This window comes from Corythoichthys intestinalis, chromosome 5 (genome assembly GCF_030265065.1).
Source record: "Corythoichthys intestinalis isolate RoL2023-P3 chromosome 5, ASM3026506v1, whole genome shotgun sequence".
Lineage (NCBI taxonomy): Eukaryota > Metazoa > Chordata > Actinopteri > Syngnathiformes > Syngnathidae > Corythoichthys > Corythoichthys intestinalis.
In genome coordinates, this window is record NC_080399.1 from 29,786,554 (window position 1) to 29,804,121 (window position 17,568).

The window sequence follows — 17,568 nt, forward strand, 5'->3', positions numbered from 1 at the left end:
CGTTTTTTAGCCTGGCTGCTTCTCTGTATTGATGTATCTAGTGCTGAATACTATGACCCTCCTGCTGCTGTTTCAAAGACGACGTGTGCGCGCAGCTCCAAGGGTATGGAGGTAGATTTGTGTCTTTATTATTCAATCAAAAATAAAAGTTGCTTCAATCAAAAAAAAAAAAAGAGTTGCTTCAATCAAAAGATATGTTTTCTATGAAAAAAAGTCACTTCAAGTGTTTGAATGCAAAAATAAATTTGAAACTCAAAAAAATGCATTTGAAAACTATTTTTCTTTGAATTTTTTTTTTTTTTTTTTTTTTTTTTTTTTTTGATTGAAGCAACTTTTTCTGGGATTGAATGATTTAGAGTTTTAGACACAAATGTTCTACCCATAATTTGGCCCAAACACAAAAAGGATTGCTTCAATCAAAGAAAACTGTTTCAATGAAAAATTAAGTGTTAAAATGCAAATTTCTGAGTCTCAAATATGTTTTCGCATTCAAAAACGGTTTTTCTATGATTGAAAATGATTGAAGTGATTTTTCTTTTGAAAATATTTTTTTATTGTTTGAAGCAACTTTTTTAAAATTTAATAATAAAGACACAAATGTCTTAGCCAAAATGTGGCCCAAACGCAAAAATACATTACTTCAATCAAAAAAGTTGTTTCAATGAAAAAAAAAAAACTTGACTTCAATCCAAAAATAAAAAAACAATTCAATCAAAGAAAAATAGTTTTCAAATTCATTTTTTTGAGTTTCAAATTTATTTTTGCTTTCAAACACATTTTTTTTTTTTTTTTACTGAATTTTTACTGAAGTGACTTTTTAAAAAGTATATATATATATTTTTTGATTGAAGCGACCTTTTTTTGAAGCAACTTATTTTTGGATTGAATAATAAAGACACAAATCTACTTCCATACTATGTAAGGGAAGTGTCGTTTCTACCTAAGCATATCTCTCCGGGGAGAATCTTACAGGAACCGTAGAGGAAGAAGGTAAGTCACGTGTCCGGAAGTAAAAGAGAAAGTCGCTCCAACAATCCGTTGTAACTAATATCATTTTATAGTTTGCCAATATTTATTTATTTATCGAAAAAAAATTGTAAAATGCGACGTCTTGGCTCGGTCCAGCAGAAGGTGTCATGTGTTTTTATGACGGAAGTCAAGGAAGAGCCGTCTAAAAAACGTGACTACCAAGTGAGTACACGGCTGAATGCTTACAATTACACGAAAAGGAGCGATAGTTGAAGATAATGTGTCAGCATTTGTGAACGTTCCTGTTGTTAAATATTAATCTCACTTTATAAATATCACAACTGTGTCGCTTTCATACTCGTCAGGCTTTTACAATATGTGCGTGGAATCTACTATCAATGCAGATTTTCCACACCGATACAGCATGTTGACATTTATGACGTCAGCAGCCAGTGACAACCATTACTTGAATGTATGTTAATCTCGTTTTCCTAATAACAGGTTTTGGAGCCATAATCCTGTTTTAATTAGCGAAATTGAAATTACAAAAACAACCAAAGACCTTGCATGTAGGCCTAACTACCTGTGATTTCACACGGAACCTAACAAAGCCGAATATTGCCACAATTTTCTCACACTGCATTGTGACACTTCACAACTGGTGGGTCGCGTTTTAAACGTACACGAAGCTAAATGCCTGTTTGAAACAGGAATTTGTTATGGTGCTCAAATATGACAATGTAGCTTGACACTTTTGCACAGCGGTCAGAGTTGTTAATACAGAACTTTGCCCCAAAAAGAAAATGCCAATTATTGCCAATAGATTGTCATTGTCCTTCTGTTTTTTTTTTTTTGTTTTTTTTTTTTTGGTCAGCCATTTCATGTGGTTGCCACAGCCATCTTGAACCCTGCTGTGCTAGAAGCTGACATCAGCTCCGCACTGGCCACGGAGAAACTGGATGGCACCTGCTGCTACGTTACACACTACAAAGGTGATAATTTCTGATTAAAACCTTAAACAGGGTACGTATTTAAGGTTTATGGCAGTGCTGTTGTAAAGTCTGTGGTCTATTTCCTGCCACCCATTAAGGAAAACCACATCTTTGGGCCCGACTGGATAGGAAAGCCAACAAACAGGCAGAGAAGCGATTCAAGAAATATCAGTACACTCACAGGAGCTCCAAAGGTAGAGTAGTATAATAAGTTAATTAATTGATGACTAGTTGTGTTCCAAAGCAATCAGTCACAGTCTGATTTGGACAAAGTTCAAGTGACATTATGTAGTAGCTCATAGTTAGCATCAAGTGGCTTACATTTGTGTGGCTTACATTTCGAGGTTTCAAGTGGATCGTAGAGGACGACTTTAAGCCAGTGCCTGACACGTGGATCCCGGCGCATCAAGTTAAACATCACAACGGTCATCCCGTACCCGACGAACACGGACACATTCCAGGTCTGCTGACATTACAGGCAGTGTAAAAGGGGCTTCATTTAATGTCAATCGATTGTCTTGCCCAGGGAAACCATGACGACAAAAGGTTTTGTACAATGATGAGATTTCATTATTACCAAAAGCAGTTTGGAGAAAAAGATTAATGTCTGTAACACAGTCTACTCTGAATGGGGAGCTTCCTGGGAGGAGTCAAACACTAAAACATGGCCTTGTAGGACTGTTATCATAATGTACAGTGGGGCAAATATGTATGTACTCAACCACTAATTGTGCAAGTTCTCCCACTTGAAAATATTAGAGAGGCGTGTAATTGTCAACATGGGTAAAGCTCAACCATGAGAAACAGAATGTGGAAAAAAAAAACTGAAAATCACATTGTTTGATTTTTAAATAATTTATTTGCAAATCATGGTGGAAAATAAGTATTTGGTCAATACCGAAAGTTCATCTCAATACTTTGTTATGTACCTTTTGTTGGCAACGGAGGCCAAATGTTTTCTGTAACTCTTCACAAGCTTTTCACACACTGTTGCTGGTGTTTTGGCCCATTCCTCCATGCAGATCTCCTCTAGAGCAGTGATGTTTTGGGGCTGTAGTTGGGCAACACGGACTTTCAACTCCCGCCATAGATTATGGGGGTCTATGGGGTTGAGATCTGGAGACTGGCTAGGCCACTCCAGGACCTTGAAATGCTTCTTATGAAGCCACTCCTTTGTTGCCCTGGCTGTGTGTTTGGGATCATTGTCATGCTGAAAGACCCAACCACGTCTCATCTTCAATGCCCTTGCTGATGGAAGGACATTTTCAATCAAAATCTCTCGATACATGGCCCCATTCATTCTTTCCTTTACACAGATCAGTCGTCCTGGTCCCTTTGCAGAAAAACAGCCCCAAAGCATGATGTTTCCACCCCCATGCTTCAAAGTGGGTATGATGTTCTTCGGATGCAATTCAGTATTCTTTCTCCTCCAAACATGAGAACCTGTGTTTCTACCAAAAAGTTCTATTTTGGTTTCATCTAACCATAACACATTGTCCCAGTCCTTTTCTGGATCATCCAAATGCTCTCTAGTGAACCGCAGACGGGCCTGGACGTGTACTTTCTTCAGCAGGGGGACACGTCTGGCAGTGCAGGATTTGAGTCCCTGGCGGCGCATTGTGTTACTGATAGTAGCCTTTGTTACTGTGGTCCCAGCTCTCTGTAGGTCATTCACTAGTCCCCCTGTGTGGTTCTGGGGTTTTTGCTCACCGTTCTTGTTAACATTTTGACGTCACTGGGTGAGATCTTGCATGGAGCCCCAGATCGAGGAAGATTATCAGGATCTTACATTTTCTAATAATTGCTCCCACAGTGGATTTCTTTACGCCAAGCGTTTTACCTATTGCAGATTCAGTCTTCCCAGCCTGGTGCAGGTCTACAATTTTGTCTCTGGTGTCCTTCGACAGCTCTTTGGTCTTGGCCATAGTGGAGTTTGGAGTGTGACTGACGGAGGTTGTGGACAGGTTTCTTTTATACCGATAATGAGTTTAAACAGGTGCCTTTAATGCAGGTAACGAGTGGAGCCTCGTTAGACCTCGTTAGAAGAAGTTATACCTCTTTGACAGCTAGAAATCCTGCTTGTTTGTAAGTGACCAAATACTTATTTTCCACTGTAATTTGGAAATAAATTCTTTAAAAATCAAACAATTTGATTTTCTGTTTTTCTTTCCCACTTTCTGTCTCTCATGGTTGAGGTTTACCCATGTTGACAATTACAGGCCTCTCTAATCTTTTCAAGTAGGAGAACTTGCACAATTGGTGGTTGACTAAATACTTATTTGCCCCACTGTATTTGTTCCTATTGGTTGAACAAATATGGTATTGCTGCTAAAGTCATTTTGTTTTAACTTTCCTTAGTTCATCTAAAGGACAAGAAGTGCACAAGCTGTCATGGTAACATTAGCAGATGTGGTTAAAAGGTCTAGACCAGTGGTTCTTAACCTGGGTTCGATCGAACTCCAGGGTTTCGGTGAGTAAGTCTAATGGGTTCGGCGAAGGTTAAATGCAGAGTCCTCTTTTCGTACGTTGATTAAATCTGGGCAAAGTGGGGTTTTTAGACCAGGTTTTGCACTGGTTTGCTCCCAATTTACATTTTACCTTGATCTGATGGGAGGAGAAACCGGTTTGCTCAGTGGAAGGTTGACTCGCACTTGGTATGAGGGAAAACAACAGACCATTGGGCAGCGCTGCCTCAAATTTTGGCGTGTTTTTAAAAAATGCTGTAAAAATGAGAAGAATTTTGAGCGTGAATTTGCTACATTATTAGCATGCTAGCTTGGATATATCAGTTTTGAATTTGGGAAGAAAAAAAAAAGCCTAATTATCCAATTCCAAAAGGTTCGGTGAATCCAGATGTGAAATTTGTGGGGTTCGGTACCTTGAGCAAGGTTAAGAACCACTGGTCTAGACGCAAACTTCCATCACAGGATAAAGGCTTTTTTTTTTTACTGCTTGCATTTTAAAAGGCTTCAGACTAAGACTCAGTGATATACACCATGCTTCCATCCAAATGTCAGGTTGGGTTCCGGTGGAAGATGGCAACAAACAATATTGCTGGCACTCGTCTGTGGTGGATTACAGCGCAGGGACTGCGCTGATTCTCCGTCCCACCGCCAACAATGACTACGACACATTGGAAATTGCTGCTGTGCCATTGAATGATCTCCAGGAACAAACTCTGGAACTGATTGGGACCAACATCAACGGAAACCCTTATGGTAGTTGTTTTTTTTCTGATGTGGACATAGATTGTATGATTGTGTGACTCTTATTTTCATTTAAATTGTGATATTTAATTTATTTTCATTTAAATTGTGATATTTAATTGGTGATTTATGACCAAATGTTCTACTATAAAAATCCTAATATCATTTGAACATTTTTTGGTAGCTAAAAATGAGCATGGCTTCCCAACATTGAAACAATGAGTGGACCTCCTGTTGACAGGGTTAGGGAGCAAAAAGCAGCCTGTCCATCTTCTGGTGTCTCACGGGAGCATCCGCATCCGGAACTTGCCACTAGTGGACTTCCAGCAGCTGTACTCATGGTTCTGCAATAGCGACGAAGGCCTTGTGGAGGGTATTGTTTGGCACTGCGGCAACGGCTCGCTCTTCAAGGTCAGACGGGAGCTCTACCAGCTAGCATGAGAAGCTAACTTTGTGATCTCCTGCTTTTGTCGCATTTTAAATTCGCGTTTCTCTCCAACAGGTTCATCGCCACCACCTGGGCCTGGAGTGGCCAGCCGAGGGCACTCACCTGGGCAACAAGTCCACCTTTGTACATATGAGTGGGTCAGCGGTTGCGGCGGGCGATTGCAGCAAGAGCCTGTTTGCATCATTTTGCCGTCTCAATGGACACCATTTCAGCCGCCTGCGTGACATCCACTTTGACTTGTGAATAAAATCCACAGCATACTTAAAGCCAGTTAAGCATTTCTACTTTCCACTAAGTTTTGAGGTGACCTTGCATTTTCTGCCTTCAAAAAAAATGAAACTCAAATTTTACTTTTGTTGCAACCTAATCTCAATGCAAACTCAATTTTAATACAGTATTCAAGATTTTTGTGTTTTAAGTTACATGAAGGATTATACTAGTATACATGGACACAACATTGTGGCACGACGGGACTGCAGTTCACTGGAATAGTTATCATTAAAGTCAGTGTTTTCTATATAATGTACGATCTGATCTGAAACAGGAATGTGACTCACTATACTGAAATGCTATTCGTTCATTGGTTAATTCTGTAAAATACGATGTTATGTAATACCGCAGACTTTCCATACCTTGAAGAATTATAGCAACAAATGGACACACTGTGGGGTGACACCAAGTTATTGTACCCACTGTTTGGAGCAATGTGGTCTTTACTACTGAGAAATATTCTGTTTAGTGCATGGTTACAATGTTTAAATGGTATTTAAAAAGATGAAAGTCATTCCTTAAAAAATTTTTTTTTAAAAAGACAGCAAATGTTTACCTAGGTGACCCAGAGGTTATAGTCTTACATTTTGCTACAAAATGATGAAACCATTTTTTTTTTTGTATATAAGTAAATTGTTCCAATTTATTGCATTAAAAATATGTAACTGTATTGCACTTAAAAGCCGCTCTTTATATGATTCTTGTGTCATTGCAGGCTTAAACGGGTACTGCTTAACATATCCTCTACTGTACTTTATCCTGGATATCATCTCAAACACTGCAGCCACTGATACAAGCTGCTTCTCGTCAGAATAGTTATCATAGCTGCTGAATGAAGACGAATGTTTTCAATCTGCAGATACATTTCACTACCATTTGCCAGACTTGGAGCAATTATAAATCACCATGTCTTGTTTAAGATCAACTTGGAGGAGCTTCTTGAGCCTGCCCAGAAAAATATGAAAGAAATGTGTTCCAAGTCGCTTACTTGACTCACAGGTCATGTTAAAGTGTACTATTTTGATTTGATAAGTAGTCTACACAAACTATCGTAACATTTTGTAATGATGCTATGAACACTTTCAAATTTAAGTAATTGATGTCTCCCATAATTTTGTATTTTCCCATATTACTGGTAATAGTTAAAAATCCAAAATAAACACCAACCTATTATGTCCATTTTGTCTGTGTCTATTTCATTGATGTCCTTACTGCAGTAACTCGCCCACTTTATTGTCCAGGTTGGAGAACAGTGGTGGCTTGGTATTCAGGCACTTGAATGTCTCCTACGGTGTCTTAGGAACGGTGTGTGGATGGCCTCACAGAAAGACCACGAAAATAGGTTGATAAGTGCAAAAGGGAGTTCTAGCAAATAGTTGATAAGAAGGAAAGGAAAAATGGGATTGGATAAATTCACAAATAATAATTCGGGCTTCACAGTACGTTAAAGCAAATTGTGTAAATTACCGAACCCTTTGGAATTAGAAAAATCATTTTTTTCCCTTAAAATTAAAAAATGTATATATATATATATATATATATATATATTTATATATATATATATATAAGCTAGCAAGCTAAAACCTAAGTGAATTTCCGTTCCAATTTCTTCTCATTTAGAAAGCATGTTTTTAAACAGGCCAAAATGTGTGTTTTTATCTTTATGCCTGCAACATCATCAGACAACTAACTCAAGACTGGCCCAATGCGCATATCTTAGAATTTTTCATTCAAATTTGGAGAAATATATTGTTCAACATTAAACTTGCTTGGTTGCTTTAACTTTCACCGTGCAGTTTTTGTCATGTTTACATCTCAAATTATGTTAATGAAAACCCTGCACAACATGATCGCCAAATTTGTACACAGTCATGATGTTAAAAAAAAAAAAACAAAAAAAAAAAAACATGAATTTTCTCACAAATCCAATAAACTGCATTTACAACAAATAATTTTGCCTTTTTATTTTTTCACATTGGAAAATGAAATTAAACTCGATTCAGTTCACACTGTTTCTATTTTTGTTTTCATGTCGACATTCTCATTCTATCACATCCTTGCCTCATATACTCATTCATGGCGTAAAATGTGATGTAAATGTTGTTGTTGTTGTTTTTTATATATAAACACAGTGCATGTGACCCGTAGGTCTGTTGTACTTCCTTATACCAAGTGAGAGTCAACCTTCCGCAGAGCAAACCAGTTTCTCCTCCCGCAGGGGTTTTTTAACCCAGTCCTCAAGGCACACTGTGGGTCCTGGTTTTTGTTCCAGCCGATCCAGCAGAGACAGTTGAACCAATGAGGCTTCTGCTAAAACAAGCCACACCTGACTGCAATCAACTGATTGCACTTGTAAAACACCAGATTGGGGAAAAAGTGTTGTCATCTTGTTTGGTAAGAATGAAATCCTGCACCCACAGTGTGCCTTAGTGGAATAGGTTGGGAACCCCTGAGATAGAGGACTAGCAGTTGTAAGAATTGGAATAAAGCCTGTAAATTGGGGACTAACCAGTCCAAAACCTGGTGTAACACGCCACTTTGCCTAGATTTAGTCAGTATCCAAAAATTGGGCCTTGCGTGTCTTAACCTTCACCGAACCGCTTAGACTGACTCACCGAGCCCCTCGGGTTCGATCGAACCCAGGTTAAGAACCACTGGATTAGGAACTATTTGGCTGTACCTTCCTCTCAAAATACAAGACTTGTCTGCACCACTGTCATGTGTCATCACATAGAAACTTATTTGATAAAATAAAGTACCGGTAGGTTAGAATATCTCAAAAAGCTGCAAGGAAATGCCACAATCCAGACGAATTCAAGAACAGATGAGGTAATAATATATATAAATAAAAAAATACACTATAATAAATAATTATAAGTGTAAAGCATCACAAATCCATTTAAGTTTTTTTTTTTTTTACTTCAGTGAACCACGATGACAGTCATTATCTACAAATGAAGTCTGCCTCCTACGCTTGAAAGCACCTTGTAAGCAGCAGCGCCCATTGAGCTCGGAATGGATGAATGTAAGTGTATTCTATTGACTTTCGCTAAGGTACCACGGCACGCCTAAACAAAGACATTTTGATGCATTTTACCTTACCTGACCAGCTATCCTTTTATGATGTCATATTACAAAGCCATGAGAACAGATGCTCTAGTAATGTTTCGTGATATGTCTGAGTCTTGTTGAAGTTACAAGCAGACTTTGTTTTTTCCGTTTTCATTGTGGTTTTTGGCACTTTAGTGTTCAGGATGCCTGCTGCTGTCGAGTGGGACAATGTGAAGAAGCTTGACCCTCTGACCCTCCACGAAAGTTATAAAGATGAACTGGACAGTGTCATCAATCTACTCACATCGGTAACCATGCATAGACTTTTGTTGGAGAATTTGCAACCCTGCATATGTTTAATATTAGTTCAAAATATATATATTTTTTTAACAAGATAACATTACCTTGCTCGCTGACAGTCCAACGCAGCTTGCTTACATCAACACTATCTTCACATCTTCTTTCCACTCATCATTTTTGACATGGCTGCTGGTATTAAAAGTTATTTGCATATTTAAGTGAAATATTTATGTTGATATTGGAAGGATTGAACTTAACCCCCAGTTTTTCCTTATTTGGGCCTCCTTGTATTTGTTGCAGACAGAAGAGTGGGAGGTGGAGCGGCGAACTCAAGAGGATGTTATACACATCTTGCGAGTGTTTCAGGCCTTGCTCAAGGTCTTTCACCTCGCATGCTCTTGTCTGTTGCGTGTACACCTTCACAATTCATGAAAATACTACATTTCCTCCTCTCTTATAAACACCAGCTCTCGCCGTCTCACCTCATATCATAAAAGGAAACATCAAAGGCAAGATAGAATAAAATCTAATAATAAAATCTTCAAAATAAAGAGTCAATACAGTAAATATATTAATCTTACCTACCACTAATTAAAACACTACTGTGAACACATAAACTTGTTTTGTATTTGTTTTCATGCCTTTTTGCCATACCATGTCAAGGGAAAAACTTTTAGGTGTATTTAATCTTTATTTACAAGACATTTTAATGTAATTTTAAATGATTTTATTTTCCACCTTTAAATTCAATGCAAAGTTAATCTTTAAAATGTCTGTTAAACTGGTTTGAGCATTAAAAAAATCCAATTAAATACATATTTTACTTTTTATGTGCAGTGCTTTTTTCCTTTTCAAGCACCTGAAGTTTAGCTTGATACTCAATTGAAAAATTTGAGTGCAGTTAATTTGCAATTAATCTAAGGGTGCACGATATCCATTTTTTGAAACCGATAACGATAACTTCCTGCTTCTTAAGGCCGATACCGATACGATAACCGATAATATACTTGTATATATAATTTTTCAATGTATATTCACCTAAGTTTTTGAACACCTGTAGGTCAAAAATACTAGTGGTTAACTCAGCATAGATTTGCCTTTGACCGAACTAGAATTTTCCCGATGACATGAACATTATTATAATGAACAAAACGAAGACAAGAACAGTTTTGACTTCAAATAAAGTGCCCATATTGATTTTGTAAAATAAATATAATTTGAGTCAATCACAATCAATCAGTCAATATCATTGACGAGGTGTTCCCTTGAACAATGAGCACTGATCTAAACCCAACAGGTATTGTGCTTTGTCAGCAGATAAAACATTTGGTGCAACAGGAGAGGAGACTTTTGTCGTCTTGGCCTATGAAACAACTTTCTTAACCTGGCAATTATAGAACAGCAAGCCTATCAATAACCAAAAGGCCTCTCAAGAATTTGTAAACATAACACTGTAAAATGCAAACATTTGCTAATTGCCATAGTAAGGTTTATAACTCAGTGAAGGAAAAATACGGCCTCTAGAACAGTAACAAAACTTTGCATACTGGCAAAACAGGAGTGGAAACAAACGCACACATTCCAATCCGACACAGTGCCAAAAAATATTATTAATAGGCCTGATAACATATTGTTATCGGATTTATTGGGATGACATCATAATTCCTATTATCGGACCGATAATTATCGGACCAATAATTATCGTGCACCTCTAAATTAATCTTGACATTTAAATAAATTGAGGATCAGAAGTATTTGCACGTTCACCCACTTAGAAAATAGGTAGAGGTCTGAAATTTCAATCATAGATGCATTTCCACTTATAAAGACATAATCTAAAAAAATCCAGAATTCACATGATATGATTTTTCAATATTGTAATTCATAAATATTTGGACCCCTGAGAAAATCTGTGCTAATATTTAGTGCAGAAGCCTTTGTTTGCAATTACAGAGGTCAGATGCTTTCTGTAATTCTTCACCAGGTTTTCACATATGGTAACAGGGATTTTGGCCCATTCCTCCACACAAATCTTCTCTAGATCTGTCAGGTTTCGGGACTGCCATTGAGAAACACGAAGTTTCAGCTCCATCCAAAGATTTTCTATTGGACTGAGGACTGGAGACTGGCTCGGCCACTCCAGAACCTTGATATGCTTTTTACGCAGCCATTCCTTGGTCAGCTTGGCTGTGTGCTTTGGATAAGTGTCATGTTGGACGATCCAGGCACAACTCATCTTCAAGTCTGCCTGGCTGAGGGAAGGAAGTTGAGGCTCAAAATCTGACGATACATTTCACCATTCATCATCTGCTTTATACAGTACAGTTGTCCCAAAGCATGAGGTTTCCACCCCCATTATTCACAGTTCTTGGGATTGTACTAGTCCTTCTTTTTCCCCTTTGACGAGTAAAGTTTGCACCAAAAAGTTGTACTTTGGTCTCTTCTGACCACATGGCTTTCTCCCATTAACCCTCTGCATCATTCAGATGATCCCTGGCAAACTTCAGACGGGCCTTCACATGTACTGACTTCAACAGGGGAACCTTCTGAGTAATGCATGATTTTAAACCATTTAATTGTAGTGGTCTACTAACAGAAGCCTTTGAAACTGTGCATCCAGCTGTCTTCAGGTCATTGACTTGCTCCTGTCGTGTAGTTCTAGGCTGGGCCCTCACTTTTTTCATCATGAGTGATGCCCCACGGGGAGAGATTTTACATGGAGCCCCACTCCGAGGTCGATTATCAGTCATGTTTAGCCTTTTCCATTTCCTAACAATTGCTGAAACTGTTGATTTATTCTCACCAGCCTGCTTTCCAACTGTCCTATAGCCTTTTCCAGCTTTGTGGAGCTCGAAAATTTTATCTCTTGTGTCTTTCGAAAGCTCTAAGGTCTTGCCCATCATAGCCGTTGGATTATGACTGACTGTGGGGTCCACAGGTGACAATTATGCGCTCAATCGGGTAGTGGATGGGTGGTTACTCATGGAGTAAAGGTGGACTTTTTGTTAAGGTAGACTGATGACTCTTTGAGTGTCATAATTATTGCTGATTCTCAGGGGGACGAATACCGTATTTTTCGGACTATAAGTCGCAGTTTTTTTTCATAGTTTGGCTGGGGGTGCGACTTATACTCTGGAGCGACTTATGAGTGAAATTATAAACACATTATGATATCATTTCACATGTTATTTTGGTGTTTCGGAGTGACACTGATGGTTTGGTAAACTTGTTAGCATGCTCTTTATGCTATAGTTATCTGAATAACGCTTAATAGCTATGTTACATTTTCATACCGGCCACGTTCGCGTTTCGTTGTTCATGCATCATGTAACATTATCATGCTGTACAGTATGTTGTTTTTTTATTGTATTTTTATTTTGCATTGCCTTTCAAGATGACATAGCTGTTTTATGTGTTGGATTTTATCAAGTAAATTTCCCCCAAAAATGCAATTTATACTCCGGTGCGACTTATATATGTTTTTTTTCTTCGTTGGGCATTTTATGGCTGGTGCGACTTATACTCAGGTGCGACTTGTAGTCCGAAAGATACGATATGCACCCCATTAAATTGCATACAAATTATTTTTTTAAAAAATCATACAATATGAGTTCCGGATTTTTTTTTAAAGATTATTTCTCTATAATTGGAAATGCATCTACATATAATTGAAATTTCAGACCTCTACCTATTTTTCTAAGTTGGTGAACTTGCAAAATCACAAGGGCTGCAAATTCTGCTCCTCACTGTAGGTATAATTTGTATTACTAATGAACACTTTGGCCTACTATGATTATTTTAGTACCAGTATTTTGCAATTGACAATGACACTGGTACTTGGGAAACTAAGAGAACCAATGCAGCAGTCCTTTGTGTTTGTCTGAAATGTTGTGTAAACTTGTAGCCTCCCACAACCCCATTCTTTATTATTTCTGCCTCAGATGAAGCATCAGGAAGCAGCTTTGGCTGAAGAGTTAGTGGAGGCACAAGAGAAAAATGGTTTGTTTAATTGTTTAGTGTTTTTTTCTTATATATACTTTAAAGTACCGTATTGGCCCGAATATAAGACAGTGTTTTTTGCATTGAAATAAGATTGAAAAAGAGGGGGTCGTCTTATATTCGCGGTCTAAACGTTATACCCATTCACGACGCTAGATGGCGCCAGATATCATTGAAGTGATGTTCTGTCATGACAGATCTCAGCTACTCTCAAGTTTAACCAGTTTGCATTATTTTATTGCAATGATTTTCCTTATTCAGATTTGTTTCAAGATTACATTTAAAGTTAGACTCCACTTTGATGGTTAATGCAGTTATTGCAATTTTGTTGTTTTATCACAATAGATTGGTTTATTTACGTTTCAAAAACCAGAAGCCATTCATTTACGAATGTGATTGCACTTCAGTTTACATATTTAAATGTACAGATATTAAGATTTGAATGCTTTTTCTCTCAAATATATTGTTATAATAATTCATTCATTCATTCATTTTCCATGCCGCTTTTCCTCACGAAGGTCGCTATTTCGGATTTACTGTAATTATTTTCTTATAAAAATTAATTAGGTGTTCAAAAAGTCTTATTTCAAACTTCAGTCTTGAAAAAGAGGGGGTCGTCTTACAATCAGGGCCGTCTTATAGTCGGGCCAACACGATACTTCCTTTGTTTCTTACCATGTTTGTCATTTAGAAAATGCGATTCTCGCCAAGGTGTCCAGACTTGAGGAAGAGCTTACGGTGAGTCTCATAAAGAGACTAGATCAAATTATTGCAAATCTTTAGCGCTATGTAGATGTTTACTTATGTACTACTTGTATTAGTATGCCGGTACAGGACCGGACAACAGTTTTCTAAGGAATGAGATTCGACAGCTGAAGGGCCAGCTGGTGCGCAAGGAGGAGATGATCAATCAACTGAAGAAGGAAATAAATAGGGAGAAGAAGACCACAGAGAAGGTATTAATATGAGGGACATGGAAGCCTATACAAATTGAATCCACTGAAAAACTTGAAAATTATGTAAAATCTTAGGGGTATCAAATGAACATTTATGACAACTGCAAATTATATTTTCATTTACAGAATAGGTTCTCAAATTTTTAACACCAAGCAATCTCTCACAAAGTACCAAGGTCTCTAACATATGAACAGTACAGTACCACCATCATGACCAACTTTAAAACAAATTTTTAATTCAATTTATTACACACAAATTAATTAAAAATATACTTCAACTGTAACCCATAATTCAAAACTAATGCATTTACTACATGTGGAATTATTAAGACTACTGGATTTAATTAAAAAAAAAAATAAATAAAAATAAATAAATATATATATATAGAAAAGAGGCTGTATACAAAAAAAGCCTCATAATCATGTATCTTTTTTTCCTGTATGCATCTCAAATATAAATTTCATTGGTTTCTTATTCAGTGATTGTTCTGGTATAATTAGAGAAAGCCACTCTTTTGTACATTTTATTAATAAATAAATAAATAAGTCAAATAATCCAATGAGTTTCAGCAATTTCTGAGAGGTTGTGTTGGTTGTTGTTCCCAGATCTTTGATGGTCCAACACAATAAGAACTAGCTTGATTTTTTTCCACCCCCCCCCCCCCCCCCCCGCATATAGTAAACAATACAATAAAAAAATGCTTGTCTCAACATGAATTAATATTCCTATTTGTGTCTTCTTAACTAGCTGTTTTCACGAGCAGAGGCTGCTGAGGAAGACCTGAAGACATTGAAAAAAGAGGTACCACATTACTGACGAATCATTCAACACAGGATCCAGCTGGTGGTGCTAAGAAAAATAACAAAAGTAAAATGCAAAAAGTGACTAAGAGGTCCATTAGAAGGTTTCATGTAACCATTAATGAAAATTTACAGGAAGTATAGCCGTTAGATTCCAAGTGGCAATAGATCATTTTGTGCAATATACTGCAGTGGCGGTGTATTCTGGAACCTTATCCTAGCAAGTGCAGAATTTGATGTTTTGTTAATGATTACTGGAGATAGAAATGTGTTTATTTTCAATTGAATTTTCGAAACCAGTTCAAACTTGACAAGAAAATGAAGCCATATTCAAAAGTTGTCATAACTTTGTTGCTAACCTTTTGTATGAGCTTGAATTTGAAGTCTTGTTGAGTTGTCGAGTGACATGATGTCATCTGAAAGATAATGTGTCCTGGGTCAGAATACACAGCTCCAGCAGGACATAGACTTCTATCAGGAAGAATTGGCACTTAAGGAGTCAGATGCGTCCAAAAATGAGAATGCAGAGACTCAGAGAAAGCTTATTTCGACAACCCGTCAGCTCACCCAGTACATGGACAACCTTCTGGTACCCCACTTGCCTCCTCTTTTTAGATATCTCTACTGTATGTTGGACTTATATTGTGTGTGTGTGTTTATTTTTTTTTTCAAGCAAGCAGAGGACGAGATCGCGCGGCTGAAGGAGGACACACTCCGCATGGAGAAATGCATGATGGATTCAACCAAGGAGATGGAGAAGATGACTAACGAGTATAATCAGATCAAGATGGCTGTCCATCAGTGTGACACCGAAACAGACAAGCTGAGGAAAGAGAGGGATCGTGCCCAGCTTCAGGTAAACACCGTCCTCAAACAAAACACTTTTTGTTTTCATGATGCTTACTTGCTTCATTTGCAGATAAAAGAGCTGACGCAGAAGATAAATGACATGATGGAAGAGGACGGGCCCATAATGGCAGCAGTGGATGCACAAGTGGACCAATGGAAGGTTGGTAGACAACGATTGAGCTCCCAAAACTTATACAGTGGGGCAAATAAGTATTTAGTCAACCACTAATTGTGCAAGTTCTCCCACTTGAAAATATTAGAGAGGCCTGTAATTGTCAACATGAGTAAACCTCAACCATAACAGACAGAATGTGGAAAAAAAAAAAAAACAGAAAATCACATTGTTTGATTTTTAAAGAATTTATTTACAAATCATGGTGGAAAATAAGTATTCTGTCAATACCAAAAGTTCATCTCAATACTTTGTTATGTACCCTTTGTTTGCAATAAAGGAGGCCAAACGTTTTCTCTAACTCTTTACAAGGTTTTCACACACTGTTGCTGGTATTTTGGCCCATTCCTTCATGCAGATCTCCTCTAGAGCAGTGATGTTTTGGGGCTGTTGTTTGGCAACACGGACTTTCAACTCCCTCCATAGATTTTCTATGGAGTTGAGATCTGGAGACTGGCTAGGCCACTCCAGGACCTTAAAATGCTTCTTACGAAGCCACTCCTTTGTTGCCCTGGCTGTGTGTTTGGGACGATTGTCATGCTGAAAGACCCAGCCACGTCTCATCTTCAATGCCCTTGCTGATGGAAGGAGATTTTCACTCAAAATCTCTCGATACATGGCCCCATTCATTCTTTCCTTTACACAGATCAGTCGTCCTGGTCCCTTTGCAGAAAAACAGCCCCAAAGCATGATGTTTCCACCCCCATGCTTCACAGTGGGCATGGTGTTCTTCGTATGCAATTTAGTATTCTTTCTCCTCCAAACACGAGAACCTGTGTTTCTACCAAAAAGTTCTATTTTGGTTTCATCTGACCATAACACATTCTCCCATTCCTCTTCGGGATCATCTAAATGCTCTCTAGCGAACCGCAGACGGGCCTGGACGTGTACTTTCTTTAGCAGGGGACACATTGTGTTACTGATAGTAGCCTTTGTCACTGTGGTCCCTGCTCTCTGTAGGTCATTCACTAGGTCCCCCCGTGTGGTTCTGGGATTTTTGCTCACCGTTCTTGTTATCATTTTGACGCCACGGGGTCAGGGAGATTATCAGTGGTCTTGTATGTCTTCCATTTCTAATAATTGCTACCACAGTTGATTTCTTTACACCAAGCGTTTTACCTATTGCGGATTCAGTCTTCCCAGCCGGGTGCAGTTCTACAATTTTGTCTCTTGTTTCCTTCGACAGCTCTTTGGTCTTGGCAATAGTGGAGCTTGGAGTGTGACTGACTGAGCTTGTGGACAGGTGTCTTTTATACCAATAATGAGTTAAAACAGGTGCCATTAATACAGGTAACGAGTGGAGCCTCGTTAGACCTTGTTAGAAGAAGTTAGACCTCTTTGACAGCCCGAAATCTTGCTTGTTTGTAGGTGACCAAATACTTATTTTCCACTCTAATTTGGAAATCCATTCTTTAAAAATCAAACAATGTGATTTTCTGGGTTTTTTTTCCCACATTCTTTATCGCATGGTTGAGGTTTGCCCATGTTGTCAATTACAGGCCTCTCTAATCTTTTCAAGTAGGAGAAAAACTTCACTATTGGTGGTTGACTAAAT

At 38.0% G+C, this 17,568-nt stretch overlaps 2 protein-coding genes across 8 annotated transcripts in view; both read left to right on the forward strand.

Moving 5' to 3' along the window:
- Positions 1-997: 997 nt before the first annotated feature.
- Positions 998-7,064, forward strand: rlig1 (RNA 5'-phosphate and 3'-OH ligase 1). Of its 2 annotated transcripts, XM_057835661.1 has the most exons (8): positions 998-1,191; positions 1,844-1,961; positions 2,060-2,155; positions 2,306-2,422; positions 4,320-4,355; positions 4,979-5,179; positions 5,409-5,578; positions 5,670-7,064. In XM_057835661.1, exons 1-8 carry the CDS (start codon positions 1,102-1,104, stop codon positions 5,856-5,858), a joined length of 1,017 nt encoding a protein of 338 aa, XP_057691644.1. In that variant the 5' UTR covers positions 998-1,101; the 3' UTR covers positions 5,859-7,064. The 2 variants fall into 2 exon arrangements, with proteins under 2 accessions (XP_057691644.1, XP_057691645.1); XM_057835662.1 differs by lacking the exon at positions 4,320-4,355.
- Positions 7,065-8,625: 1,561 nt separating this feature from the next.
- Positions 8,626-17,568, forward strand: part of LOC130916810 (centrosomal protein of 290 kDa-like) — a 57,181-nt gene continuing 48,238 nt past the window's right edge. For all 6 annotated transcript variants that reach the window (XM_057837811.1, XM_057837809.1, XM_057837812.1 and 3 more), the window contains exons 1-11: positions 8,626-8,714; positions 8,811-8,910; positions 9,132-9,244; positions 9,537-9,614; positions 13,178-13,235; positions 13,927-13,973; positions 14,057-14,191; positions 14,940-14,993; positions 15,435-15,581; positions 15,666-15,848; positions 15,912-16,001. In XM_057837811.1, coding sequence (XP_057693794.1) covers positions 8,901-8,910; positions 9,132-9,244; positions 9,537-9,614; positions 13,178-13,235; positions 13,927-13,973; positions 14,057-14,191; positions 14,940-14,993; positions 15,435-15,581; positions 15,666-15,848; positions 15,912-16,001 — 915 coding nt within the window. In that variant the 5' untranslated portion in view covers positions 8,626-8,714; positions 8,811-8,900. The remainder of the gene's footprint in view (positions 8,715-8,810; positions 8,911-9,131; positions 9,245-9,536; positions 9,615-13,177; positions 13,236-13,926; positions 13,974-14,056; positions 14,192-14,939; positions 14,994-15,434; positions 15,582-15,665; positions 15,849-15,911; positions 16,002-17,568) is intronic.